The 15,349-nt window shown below is 29.6% G+C and overlaps 1 protein-coding gene across 1 annotated transcript; it reads right to left on the bottom strand.

The window, feature by feature from the left end:
- Nucleotides 1-227: 227 nt before the first annotated feature.
- Nucleotides 228-4,910, bottom strand: LOC101503712 (leucine-rich repeat receptor-like protein kinase TDR). Its single transcript, XM_004514452.4, has 2 exons — nt 1,736-4,910; nt 228-883 (listed from the first exon to the last, which is right to left on the bottom strand). Exons 1-2 carry the CDS (start codon nt 4,404-4,406, stop codon nt 465-467), a joined length of 3,090 nt encoding a protein of 1,029 aa, XP_004514509.1. The 5' UTR covers nt 4,407-4,910; the 3' UTR covers nt 228-464.
- Nucleotides 4,911-15,349: the final 10,439 nt, after the last annotated feature.

The raw sequence follows: 15,349 nt of genomic DNA on the forward strand, positions 1-15,349 counted from the left end.
ATAATTAATCTCTACAGTTAAACACATGAATATCTTGGATTTTTTTAAAAAACTAACACCTATTTGATTATTAAAATAACTCATACATAAACAGTTACATAATTAACATTTATTCAATAAATATACTTGATTAAATTATTTACTCAAATGCATAGTTAGTTATCTCTTTCATACTTTTATCCTCACATATTTGCTGCTGGTGGTTACTGATCCAAGACAATCGTACATATCATCCATTTTTGCCGCACACTTCTTAATATATAAACATTACTCAAACAAGAGTCATGACAAACCTAGGACAAATAACACTTAAAATTTCATTGAAAATAAAAACAGAAAATCACTTTCTCCTATACCAATCCCCCACAATAAGAAAAATATCCAAAAAGAAATAGAAAATAGAAAGAAAAAAAAAACCATTTCAATCTTATGAACATATATATATATATATATATTATATTAGCCTAGCTTTCATTGGTTGGCTTTTGTGCCAATGGAATATCACCTCCACCAACAACATTGTCACTAGCACATACAACAACACTACCAAGCAATTTCCTTTTAGGTTTGGCCTCTTGCAGCATCAACACAACATCTCTCATTGAAGGTCTATCAGCTGGATTTCTACTTGTACAACGTAATGCAATTCTAAGCATTTGTATCATTTCTTCCCTCACTGAGCTACACCTTGCCCCTGCATTCTTGTCCAATATACCATCTATACCGTCTTTAGTTTTTATTTTGGACCTAACCCAATCTACGATGCTATTTGCATCGCCGAATTCTTGATCCATTGAACGTTTTCCACTTAAAATTTCCATTAACACAACTCCATAGCTGTAAATATCACTCTTCTCATCAACTTGTAGTGTATAAGCATATTCTGCAAAAATCAAACAACACCCTATGTTATTATCAATTATGATTAGTTAGTTAATTAATTGATAGTAAAGTCTAAATTGCATTTAAAAAATTGTAAATAAATTTTTCATAATCAATTAAAATTAGATATGTTTATTCTACTAATTATGTTAAACTTAATTTTTTTAATAAAAAAATAGTAGAATATCATTAAAAATCATTTCAATCCTTTTACTTTAATGGATTAACTAAAATTCAAAGTCAACATCCTCATGATTCAAAGTAGTTGTGATAATTGACATAATTCTCAGTGGACCCCATTAAATATTTGAAGATGATGGACAAAAAAGCAACTCATGAAAGTGAAAAAAATAAAGGAAAAGTCTCTTCATGCGCAATAGTGCACCTACCCATGCACCGAAATTTGTCACAAAATTGTGCCTCCTTCTAAGATGCACATAAATTGGATGATATGTGGTAGAATTTCAAAAAAGTTTGCACAACAATGTAGACAACAACATCAAAGTTTTAATGTATTTGTAATTATAATTAAAATGGCACCACATTGATTATATTTGACTATAATTCTTTGAAATTTGAAGAATTTCAATTTTTATTGTGATCATGATTTTGAATGAAATTCACATGATTCAAATTTTAAACTTAATTTGATGCCGTTATTTGATCTAGAATGGTTTTCACGACTACTATATAGTGCAATTGTTGAAAAATATCCAAACACATATCTAAAATCATGCTCTACCATTGTGATGAACCACATTTCACCTCACCTAAGATATAGCAACCTTAAAAGTTTTGTTCATATTAATGAGATAATAATAATAAAAGTAAAGAAGAAGAATGTGGTGGTGACCTGGAGCAATGTAACCATAGGATCCAGCAATGACAGACATGGACTCATCCGTTTGAATCAACTTAGCAACACCAAAATCAGCTACTCTAGCCTCCATATCAGCGTCCAATAAAATGTTACTAGGTTTAAGATCCCTATGAACAATAACAGGATCACAGTCATGGTGAAGATAGCATATCCCCTGAGCCACACCCAAAGCTATCTTATACCTTGTAAACCAATCAGCAACCATATTGTCCCCTTTATTCTTTGCATGTAACAAATCATCGAGGTTCCCATTTGGCATGTACTCGTAAAGCAGCATTGTACACTCCCTGTTGCTGCAACACCCTAACAATCTCACTATATTTCTGTGTCTCACGTTCCCCAATACATCCACCTCAGCTAAAACGCCTCTTCTCCTTATGATTTTACTCTCCTTTTGTTTTCCCCATAGTTGTTTCACGGCTATGATTTCTCCACCTGGCATTTCCGCTTTATAAACCGTTCCAGTGGACCCCATTCCTAATATCTTATCGGACATAGACACGCATTCCAGTACGTCCTCCGCCGTGAAATTTAACCGCTGAAACGCTGTTAACTTCCACGGTCCGATTTCGCCGTTACTTTCGTTTCCGTTAAATCGACGGTTATAATTCGCGTGGAAACAACGTGTTCCGGCGACGAGGACGAACAGTCCGATTCCGAATGCCGCCGCGATAATCCAAACGATTGCGCCGGCGGTTTTCTTTGGTTCTTGGCGGTGTATCTCGAGTTCGTTCTCGCCGGCGGAGAGTACGTCTTCAGCGCAAGGCTTGGCTAACAGACGACCGCAGAGGTTTTCGTTGCCGGAGTAGGACGAAGGATGAAGGCTGGTGAAGACGCCCGAGGAAGGTATAGGACCGGTGAGGGAGTTGAAACTGACGTTGAAATTCTCGAGAGTGGAACAGTTGTTGAAGCTTGAAGGTATAGTTCCGGTGAGTGAGTTTTGCGAGAGATCAACGTCGGTGATTGAAGGAAGCGTCGAGATTTCCCAAGGTATGATTCCGGTGAGAAAGTTTCTACTTAGATTCAACAGAATTAGTTTCTCACAGTGACCTATATCCCAAGGAATAGTACCGTTGATGAAATTCCCTTGCAATTCAATCTTGTACATGGTTTTGCATCCAACGAAATCTGGAATTTGACCTTTGATTTTCGAAAACGAAGCTGAGAAAATCTGTAGATTACTCGCGTTCCAAATGTTGTTAGGTAAATGGCTTTGAAACGAGTTTCCTGAGATGTTCAAGTACTCAAGGTTCCCTAATTCACGAGGGATTTCACCGTTGAAATTGTTGTTGCTTAAATCAAGGAACGTTAAATTAGGAAGCAACGTGAGTGTTTGTGGGATTGAACCGTTGAGTTTGTTGTTTTGTATACGCACCCTAGTGAGTGAGGTGCATTTTGTGAGTGATAATGGAAGATTATTGGTGAAATTGTTGTTGAATAGAATGATCCTAAGGAGATTGTTCTCTTTGCAAACGTTGATAGGGATTGAACCTTGAAGTGAGTTTGTGGAAACATCAATTCTTTGAAGTAACCCGTTAGAACCGAGTTTTTGTGGTAGTGTACCTGTGAGTGAGTTGTTGAAAACATTGAAAATGGTGAGTTTTGGAAGCTCACCAATTGCTTGTGGAATTTCACCTGTTAGCTTGTTAACCATGAGATTCAACACAGTTACTTCCTTCAGCATTGTTATTTCTGATGGAATTGAACCTGTGAGTTCATTGACTGATAAATCAAGAGTTTTCAGTGATTTCAACTTTCCTATGCTTGATGGGATTTCACCGCCAAACCGATTCTTGAAAAGTAGCAATGTTTCAAGCATCGTTAGGTTTCCTAGTTCAGGAATCAATTGACCTGAAAGGTTGCTGGATGAGATGTCTAAGTATTTGAGATTAGACAACATTGTTAATTCAACTGGTATTGTTCCTGAGAATGTGTTGTATCCAATTTCCAAGTGTTGTAGCTCTGATAATAAGCCTAGTTGAGGTGTTAATGAACCTTCCAATGCATTACCAGCTAAATTTAGGAACTTGAGTCTTTGGAAAGTTCCATAGCTTGGTGGAATTATGTCATTGAAGTAGCTTCCACCTAGGTTGAGTTGTTCTAGAAATGGAAGCCTGATTAGTTCTTTAGGAAGAGGTCCTGTGAAGCTGTTGCTGTAAGCATTGAAAATTCTTAAGAATCTTAGCTTAGAAATTCCAGGTGGGAAAGTTGAGTTGAATGAGTTATGGCTTATGTCTAGTGTTCTAAGCTCCGTGAGTTGGAAAATCGCTGGTTGGAAAGTTCCATCGAAACCATTTCCACTTACGTTCAAGTGGGTTAAGGTTGTTAAGAAGCGGATTTTGGGTGAGATTGTGCCTGAAAGGTTTAGGTTAGAGAGGTTTAAGGAGGTGATTTGTGATGTTTTTGGGTGGCAAGTGATGCCTCTCCAAGAACACCACCAATTTGGGTCTTGGTTGTGGTCACTGGAGTTTGAGAAAGTGGGGTTTTTCCAGTCATTGAGGTGATTGAGAGGGTCAATGAGGGAAGATTTTATTGAGATGAGGGTTATGAGTTGAAGGGGTAGAGTAGTGGCAGAGGAAACTAGTAGTAACTGTATTTGGAAAAAGAAGGAGAATGTGATGAGAAAAAAAAGAAAAGGTTTCATGGTTTTGGAGTGGTGGGGGTTGTGAATGAGAAGAAGGTGGTGTTCAAAGAGGTAAATTTAAGGGTAGGAAGGTTTTGATGAGGAAGGTAATCACTTTTTTGGAGTGCAGGGTGCAGAGGGAGTTTCATCATGATAATGTGTGCTTAGTTGGGTTGTGTTGGTGGACATTTGAGAGAGAGAGAGAAGAGAGAGAAGAGAGAGAGAGAGACTGTAGTTCTACCACTTCACATTCTATAATAACCCTCTGGCTCCATCCATCAATACATTTCGCATACTTTGTCTTACATCAGTATTCTACCTTTGTCTGATATATCTCCATTCCATTCATACTTTATTAAATTTACTTTGAATTCTTTTCATTTCACCTTTTCTTTTGCCACTACTTTTCATCATTCCCTTGTTTCCTTTATCTTTGGCTACAAATTGTTGATAAAATATGTGTCTGTAATAGGGACAACTAATGTCTCTCACAAGATCCAACAAAGCCATCTGAATTTCCCACCATTTTACCCCAAAACACTATTTAAAATTCAATCCATTTTCTTTTCCTTTAATATCCTTTAATTGGTTCCTCTATTTTTTGCATATATATATTGAGGCTTTATATATTTGTGCTTTATTTGTTTTCCATCTTTTCTTTAGGATATTTGGCTCTATCTTAATTTATTCTTTCATTCCTTAGTTCCAGCATGTAGATTCAGGTGGGAGCCTTGTCTTAAACAGAAATATGGACCACAAATATTCTAAATTGGTTAATACCAATATGTCTGCATAATCCCAATCAAGGAATGCAGGGTCCATATATGTATAACAATACAAATCATTCACCTAGAAATTTAAATGACAAGATTTTGAGACAGAATTTTGGTGATCATTAGACCCTTATTTAGACGTATTGGATGCAAGAAAAACAACCTTACCTAACTCTTTTAGTTTAAAAAATAATAATAAACTCAAACGAGACAATGACAAGCAACAACTTGATTCTATAGCCCAATCCCTTTCTTGTCCTTATAATTGGGTCTTAACAAACTTGTGCAAAAGCAAATACTTTCTTAGGTAAATACATATTGGGAAAAAAAATCTAGTTTACAATGAATATAAAATGAACTTATATACAGCAAAGGAAAAAGACTGAGTTATAATAAACTCTTAACTATCAACTAACTAACAAACTAGAGGATTTCTAATATATAGCAATATTAACTATAAAGTATCTAATATATAGTGTAGTATACATATTACAGTGTATGTTTGGTATTATAATGTATATCCGAATCACAAGTCTATTTTGATTTGAGTTTAATTACATGTACTAACAATGTCAAATATTTTTTATTGTTAGTATATCACAACTACTCAAGTCTATTATCTTAATGGTAATTATTATATAAGTCAAATATTTTTGAACATCAAATAATTATGATTTACGATTAATGTTAAAATTTTTTACACAAATAATGTATATAAATTAAATTATTTTAATTTTACAAAAACTACATATTGTATTTTTTTTTATAAAAATTACTATGGCGCACCGTGATTATAGCAAACTCGTCATATACCAAACATACATGATGAAATTATCCTCCTAATTGAACCTTGTATTTTTTCCCTCCTAATTAAACCTTCTATACATACACGAATCAAAATTTGGAACATCCAAATAGGTGCTTGAGTCGTTTTGTCATCTACACCTACCATAGGGTGTTGGTCATAAACTCATAATAATAAGATGATGGTTTTATAGATCAATTAACTTAGGAATTAATTTTGCATTAAAAGAAAACATTCTAATCGAAGAAAAAACAACTTATACATACCGTCTTACCTGAATTGGCGCCGTTGTTTGAAATTCAAGAATATATGATGATTATATTGTATCAATTTCAAAGCATTACTGAAAAGAATGTATCACAATGATGGGTTAATTGGTTATGCTTAACTAATACTACTATATCAAATGCCGAATATGCTTAAATTTTGTCACTTTTGTTAACACCATTTGACCTCTAAAGCAATACTATGATGGGCAATAACTACTTTTGTATCATTAGTGTTGTTAAAGTATATATTAAGATATGAATAAAGCTTGAAGCACAATCATCCTGATCCCAATTTGTCACGAACAGGTGCATGCTGCCATCCAACATCTTTTTCTTCCTCTAAATTTTATGTTCCATTATCTTTAATGGACACATATATATCCAAGTTTTTTATTGAGTATAGATTTTGTTGTATAATAGATTTTTTTATTTACCAAATTCATTTGTTTGTATTTTATACTACATCCGTCCTTAATCACTTGATAAATTTCATTATTCTTTTTATAAGACTCTTTTTAAATTTTTAATTGTATTAATTATTTTTTTACTAGCAAACTCTTATCTAATTTACATATTTTTTTATAAACAACAATAGATATATATTTGTAAAAAAAATATCAATTATAAAAAATTTAATACAACTAACAACGTTCTTAATTTCCATTATATTGTCCATGAGGTCCAATATTTAGAAATGGAGGTAGTCATATATGTGTAATTTAAACTAATATAATTTTAATGTTTATGTTGTATGCTTCTAAATTTAAATTTAAAAAAGTTTGTACTATTATGAGTATATTTGTATAAAAGACATATTCAACTAAAATTAGTAGTTCGTTTTGGATTTATTTAATTATGGTTTATATTTAAAATTAAATTTGAAAAAGATCTGATTTTTAAGGAGAAGTTTGTCCAGAAAAATGTACAACTAAAATTAATAGTTAGTGGTAGTTAAAACTTTAGAATTTCTTTTATATTATGTATAGATGGTTATTGATATCAATTATTTAATTGGATTTGATGTATACTATATTGATTATACATATTTAATTTGTCAATATAATTATACATAAAAATAAATATCAATTTTAAGCAACATTCTCTCTCTAAAAGCATGGTCAACTCAGTCGACGTTTATATATAAAAGATATTATGTTTATATGATTTTTTTTTTTTGTTTATTTGTAGTTGTACAAAATCATGTTTCATCTTTTTCAAATTTCTTTTGTGATGTTGTGTGTAATAAACTATTGTTTCGTGACTCATTCAACAATTAGTTTGAAAGGAGAATTCATAAACAAAAAGAGGTATTTTTAAGTCACTGAAGTAGATTTTTCCCACCTGGAAATAGGAATGTTTTTGGAATTACAAAACTAATTTATTAATTTAATTTAATAAGTGTGGTTTCATTAGCCATTGAATGATCAATTTCTATTTATGCATGCTCTTGGAAATAGTAAATGATGTAATTATAGGCTTGTGGTAGTAATTGATATTGTTACAATTTATTGGTATCTATTTTTTGCGTAATATTTAATAACAGTCTTTGTATTTGTAAAAGAAATATAGTAATTGTAGGTGTAGATAGTTGGCTTCGTAACATGTATGTATAATTAAGTCTCAGCATACAAATTATTTAGAATTAAAAGCATAACGATTATAGGTAATTAAATGGGTTCACTATTCTTCAATCTTTTTAGAAATTTATAGGGTTTAAATTTTTAAATAGATATTTGTTTTAAAAAATATCAAGTCCTTAACAAATACATATTTGATTGGGACAATCAATATGTTGACTATCACAAGAATACATGGTCTCCGTATACAAAAGACATCACTATGTTCTCTTAATAACCACAACACATTTTAAAATTGGTCTTTTAAATATCTTATGTCTTCACTAGCCTTTATTCCGGTATTTAGGGAAAAAGTATCACTGTCTATCCATTTTTACTACCAATTGAGCTAGCTCTTAGGTATCAGGTTCGATTCTCACGAAAGACAAAAATTCGCTATTTTCTATTAAGAGAAAAAGGGCGACGAAAATGTTGTGATTAACTATGCTAACAAGACTGTTAAAAGATAAATATTCTTGATGGTACTCATCGAACTCTGGTGATACGCCTGCTACATTTGAGAACAATATTTAGAACTTATTCCACTTCTGCTTTCTACTCTACAACGAGAGATAACAACAAGAATACTTGTGCTTCATCTTTTAGAGATGATTGGAATCATTTAGTAGTCATGATTGACGATACCTTGGTTTGATTTGATTAAAATATGATCGTTTTGACAATTTTCTACAAGGGTATATTTAGTTTCGACAAGATTTAGGATTCAAATATAGAAATACATTACTCTAATGTTTAAGGTATGGATCTTATAATTTTTAGGGTTTGGATCTAGATATGAGAATTTGTGATTTGAAGATGAAGAAATTATGGTTGAAGATGAAGGTTGTTGAGTTTTTATTAAAAAATTTAGGATTGAAGATGAAGATTATTGAGTTTTAATTAATTAATTAATTTTACGTTTTTAATTAAATAATTAAATGAGTTAATAAAATGAATTTTAATTTTAAATATTAAATATTGTCTAATCAACACCGATTACAGAGACACCATGTGTCACTTCATCTAAAATTAGTCATATCATTTTTACTAAAAAAAATTCATAAAAAAACTTTTTAAAAACTTGTTAGAATTTATAAGGATATAAATAAATAAAAATAGAAATTAAAACCAAAACAAAGTATATTTGCGAAGAACAAAAACATATTTAGACATAAAACTTACTAAAATATTTATAAATAAAAAAAAGAAAATTGAGAAGAATGAATATTTATATACTAACCTGAAAATGTGAAACTTTTTGACACTACACTAAAATAAAATAATAAAAAAATGAAACTTTTAATTACAGCAAAACGTTTACTTCAAACTCCACCTAAAAACTGCGCACAAATCCAAATTGAAGAAAAAACCAACCAAAATTTCAATTCACACACCCAATTTAATCGCATTACCTCTTAAATAGGACCTATACAAATGGTTTTGTTGGAAATATGTTAACAATATTTGAGTCATAAAATGATGGCAAACAGATTGGATTTATATTATGGTTGTCACATCTTAGACTTTGTATTTTTCCTAAAATATAACATGTGATTCATTTTGTATAATATAGAAAAAGCTTTTGTCAAATTGTACTCATAGCCTAAGCAGATAGCATGTGTAATAAATTACAAAAATCAAAACAGAGACTAATGGGAAGAAAAATACAGAAAGATAGGTTAGATTAGATGTCATGTAAGCTGGAAATGGACGTACGTATAAGCGTATATAATATAGTTTGGTCCTTTTTGTTTTTTCACTTTATATTTATAAATAAAAAATTTGTTCCAAAATTAATGTAATTTTTTATTTTCAATATAATAATTTTTCAATTGTAACCTCTATTTAATATTATTTGTATAGCTTTAAATAGTTATTTTTTATTTTACATATATAATAATAAAATTAAATCAATAGTCAATAAAAATAAATTAGTAAAATAGTCTTTTTTTCCATTTAGTTTTTTCTTAGTATGTGTTATTTAGTCCAACGTGAAAATTAATGTGGAATGAAGAGAGTAAGATAAGTCTTTTAAGTTTTAAATTTAAGCTTAATATTAGGAATCAAAATATACTTTAGGAAATTGTTATTTTTAGAATTTTAAAAAATTGTTCCGAAAATAATTTCCAGTCATCGAAGATATAACTGAGCTAAGCTGCATATTAGGTCACTGTTTTTAAGACGTTTTGCAACACTGATTAAAATTGTACAAGATAAACGACCAACCACAACGTCCCAAGATAAAACAACTCTGATACTATATCGATTTTTTATTGCACTGCAGAAAACCGTTTTAGAATTACCCCTGTAAATATAGTGGTTACGGTTACTCGAAAAATATAATACGACGACTACTTGAAAATCTGATAAGATAATATTTCGATAAAGTGATAGAAAGAGAAATATGAGATGAAGCAAAAAAGGAAGAAGAAAGAAAACTCGATGAAATGCATCTTAAAATTGTTACTTTTTGAATTTTGAAAAAAACTATTTTGAAAAATAATTTTCAATCGTTGAAGATATTACTATGTTGAGTTGTAGACTAAGTCGCTCTCTTTAAGAAGTTTTGTAGCATTAGCCAAAATTGTGTAAGACATACGATCAACCACGACGTCCATAAAATAAAACAACTTAGAAAATGTATTGGTTTTCTGCTGCACGGTAGAAAACCGTTCTAGAATTACACCATCTAAATATGACGGTTACGACCACTAGAAAAATATGGTACGACAATCACTCGAAAATCTTAAGGGATAATATTTTGGTGAATTGATAGAAAGAGAAATATGAGATGAAGCAAAAAAGGAAGAAGAGAGAAAACTAGGTAAATTTCAGAGATTTGATTCAAAAAACTGAACTGCATGAAATCCTCTATTTATAAAAAAAAATCATTGCAATTTAGTGGAGCACAAAATATGTGTTTAGATTGACCAAATATGGGAAAATGCTGCACGAAAAATGAGAGGAGTGGAAACGGATCTACGAATTTGTTGACTCAGTGGAGGACATAAAAAACATGTAAAAGTAAATCGTGGAGAAGAAGAAAACGCTTGCAGTAAAAAATAATTTTTCTCTATTTTTTCGGGTACAAAAAATAATACACTACACAGTCCAATCGAACGACAATAGTGGTTGCGTGTGTGTGGTGATCGATTTGAGTGTGTTATCAGTCCTTCACAAAATTGGACATCTCTTAATGCACATCGCAAAAGTCATATTTTGACCTTATAAAATCTACTAATGTATAATATTCCTTTTATACGAGACTTATTTCTTTTTTTCAATTCACACGACACTAGTTCCATCTCAAATTCTCACAATTTTTACCTTATATTCTTCATTTTCTACAATATTGTCTAATTGCATAGACGTGATAATTTGGTTATATCATCCACACAACTGTTTCCTTTCTTTATTTAATATTATTGGTATAAATAAAACTAATAGTTACAATTTATTAATATTTACCTCAACTAAAAAATGTTGTAGTGATCAATTTTCTCCAATTTGAATTTGGAACATCATTCATATATATAATTTTTTTGACCTTCTTTAATTCTTCAATCGAGTTACTTACACAAAATTTAAGTGTTAGAGTTAAAGTAACTAAGTGCTTATAATTGTAAGGTACTATTAGTAACGTTAAAAAATTATTAAAAAAACATGATGAGGATGATGATGAGCTGTAAATGAAGATCATATCCAATAAGTATCTTACTCAATAAGCATTGATATAATTAATATAGGTATACTCTCGTTGAGTAGCAAAATGAAAGTACATAGTGGTAATGAGATAGAGTAACATTCATGAACGGTCTTTCAAAATGGATTTCTTTAAAAAAAAAAGTTTAAAGTTTTTATAATTATTTAAATATTATCTTCTTTATATTTTTTTTCAAAATTATTAATAATTTGTTTACATTTACGGTTCTCAAAAATTATTTTTATTTGAAATCAAAGTAAAGTTATTTAATATATTTTGTGATATAGTAGATCGTAAATAAGATTTTAATAATTTTAATTTAAAAAGATTTCTTCCAACAGCTGCAACCGTGATATAAATAGTTTATATTATTTTATAAATTATGCACGCATTAGAAAAACAATTAAAATCTTTAAAGATTCAATATCATATAGTTTAATTTTGAATCAACTATTAAAACTTCTCTAATAACTTTTAATTCTTCAAGTAAAAATTCATCATCGAGATCAAAAAAATTATCATGTTTTAGATAAATTTAAAGATGTTTAAAATGTACTTTCAAGTTACTATTAGATAATGGTTTAAACCTTTCAATACTAAATAAAAATTCAAAAATATTTTCATGTGATAGATATCTCGAATTTTTTATTAAGTGAGTTGATTATTTGATCTACATGAAAATACATCTTTTTAAATATTAAAAATACTATATTATTTTAAAATGTAATAATGTAGAGTTATTGTTGGATTAAATTCATTCAATAAACTTTTTTGAGATAATAAATTGAAGAAATGGAGTGTATATCATAAATAAATAATTAAATAAATGATATATATACCAGATTGTCTTAAACACCAGAATAGGGAGAATTTAAATGTGGATACTATTAAGCACCCAAATATATGAGGTAATTTGTAAACATGGGAGTGAGGACATTTCGAAACTTGAGAAATGAGTTTGAAAGTTGGGTTAAATGACCAAAAGAGGCACTACACAAAAGTGAAATACATGAAAATGAAATGTTAGAGACCACGCCACAGCCAACATGTAGCAGAAGATGGGACCCATTTGAGTCATTAAATTGATGGTAAGTGCTCTCGTGGGCACTATTTCTCCTTTATTCTGTCTCCCTTATACCCTTCACACTTTCTCCCTAGGTATATAATTTTCAATCAGAAAAGTTCATGTTTACATTTTTGTTCATTTATACTAATTAGAAGCAACATCTATTTTTTTTACTATGCCAAAACTTGATTTCAGGTTAGTACTAATCTAATTATTAGATAAAAAAATATTAGTATTAATTAAATTCATTTGAGTAAATACTCAAATTATTGATCTATTTGATTTTTGAAAAAAAATTGTTGTTGGAAAAAATATTTATCCGAGAAAACGATTAACTTTTTAAAATTTTTAATTCTATTTTTGTTTCAAACGATTATAATGGGAGTTATTTAGTTGTTTTAAAGAGTGTTAAACATGGTTTGAGTTTTTAAGCCACTAAACTAGACGTGTAACATAAAGTAAAATAAAAATTGATAAAATTAAAGATAGTATAAAAAATTTGTTTGATTGATTGTGTGTCAGAAAAATTATAACTTTTAGTATTTATAGGTAAAGCTAATCCTATTGGTTATAAATTGTGGCCTACAGAAATATAACCTTGTTCGGCTAATTACATGGATAATGTGTGATAACTCCAACTGAGATAGTTTGTGACACCCCACAATTGGCTCATTTTCATGCTTCTTTCGTCTGTCATGTTGATATTATCCATGTGTGCCCTTTTTCTGTTATTGTGTCTTTATGTTGGTCGTTAACAGCGCTAACAGTGAAGAAGATAAGCGTAACTGTCGAAATATCATATAGTAGTTAGCTTTAACATAGTCTTGAACTTTGACGACTTTTATAGACTCTGGTACACTTGAGAAAGACTCCTAGACCAAAATAAATCTTGTATTTTTTTTTTTGTTGGAAATCAATTTAAATATTTACTCTATTTATTTTCTCATAAAATACAGATAAGCGGTAGCATACCTATCATTATTATTATGAAGAAAAAAGAAACATACATATTATTATACTCTCATTTAAAAATGTAATTGATATTGATGATAAGTAACTAAGAAGCAAGATAGACCCTTATTAATAAATCTTTAATTATTGAAAAAAAAAAGAAATTAGGTCGCAATTAAAATTGTGTATAACCTTGGTACAAATTAATGTATAGTTTGTTCTATTAAAATAAAATTAAAAAACAAAATAAATTTTGGAGACAAATTTAAAGAATCAAATAAAATGCCGTTAGATTTTGCTCCTAATTCAAGAACTGGATCAATATATGTTGATTATATATGATTAGTGGTTGATCTTATACAAAATATCAAGGGAGCGACAACTACTAACTAAAATATTATAACTGAAATTCATAAAAGTCATATAGTTTTATCAAAGATTCAACATAACATCAATACAAAATAAAAATATAATTTGTGAAAAGAAACATTTACATCGAATTAAAGTTGCACCACTTGTTTTCCTAAAATCTTGAAATCATCGATAATTGAATCAGAATTAAAACTTTCATTTATTTCTTTTTCAATATAAACTATCATATTGCCAGCAGGAAATTCACCGCTCATCTTGTTACGCAGTCTTGTCTTGATAATCTTCATTGTTGAAAATGATCTTTTGTAGTAGCTGTAGAAACCGTTAAGATAAGGCGATTTAGTCGATCAATCAAATACATATGTATTATCTGTTTCTTTTAGAGCTTCACACAATCTAGAGTTATTCGATATTAGATAGTTTATCTGTTTATAGAGCTCGTTGTATTAATTTTATTATATTTTATTGGTATAAATTCTAATAAATGTCTACCTAATTTCTCATTTATCTCTTCAATCGCGTAATTTTTAATATAATATAAGCCACTTGGTTGTGATTTAAGAATCATTAAATAATCTCTTTTATATTGTGGTAAATATAAGAAGAAGATTATTGCTGCAAGATCAATTGATATTTGTTTTTTACTTTCTTTATAGAGAAAAATTACTTAAATAGTAGAGAGAAAGAGAAAGAGAAAGAACACGGACAATATAAGAAACATATTAAGATAACGACGAAAATGTTGGCGACTAACCACTATGACCGAGAGAGAGAATCCAAGAGAAGAAGATCAGTGATGTTAGATTCTCAAAATCCTAAAAGTTTGAGAAATATTTTAATAATTTATAACTATTATTTTAATAATCTATCATTATTATATATATATATATATATATATATATATATATAAGTAGTTAAATAATTATTTTGAAAAAAAATCCAAATATAGGTATTTTACTTGAACTATATATATATGGGATGTCGCCCTTGCCCGCCCGCTCCAGAGAAGATCGTCCACTATCTATGACATGTGATGACACCAATATATAATGCCTACATACATACATATATAAAAAAGGTAGCACCTTATTATGATTTCACAATTTAAAAAACACAATATTCTCCCATGAATCACATTTCTATACAATTAACTTTTTTATTTTAAATTTTGACGAATCATATTTCTAGTTCAGTTTACAGTAAAAATAAATGAACATTAATATTTTTCTCTTAAATATCTGTTCCATTTTTATTGAAGATAAAAATTAATTAATTTCCAATGAAGAAAAGAGGACGACAAAATCATAAGTACTAGGGGCTGGGTTGTTACATATGTGCCTTTAATTAGCACTCGAATGATGCCAAACGGTGAAGCCAATAGGTAAGAGCCTATATGAGAGGTCTCTACT

This window comes from Cicer arietinum, chromosome 6 (genome assembly GCF_000331145.2).
Source record: "Cicer arietinum cultivar CDC Frontier isolate Library 1 chromosome 6, Cicar.CDCFrontier_v2.0, whole genome shotgun sequence".
In the NCBI taxonomy this organism is placed as follows: Eukaryota; Viridiplantae; Streptophyta; class Magnoliopsida; order Fabales; family Fabaceae; genus Cicer; species Cicer arietinum.

Bases quoted from the DNA above. Each gene is read 5' to 3' on its own strand.
- LOC101503712 (XM_004514452.4), bottom strand. From the start codon at position 4,406: ATGAAACCTTTTCTTTTTTTTCTCATCACATTCTCCTTCTTTTTCCAA. The intron at 884-1,735 runs GTCACCACCACA...TGATTTTTGCAG, and splicing joins CTATGGTTACATTGCTCCAG to AATATGCTTATACACTACAA.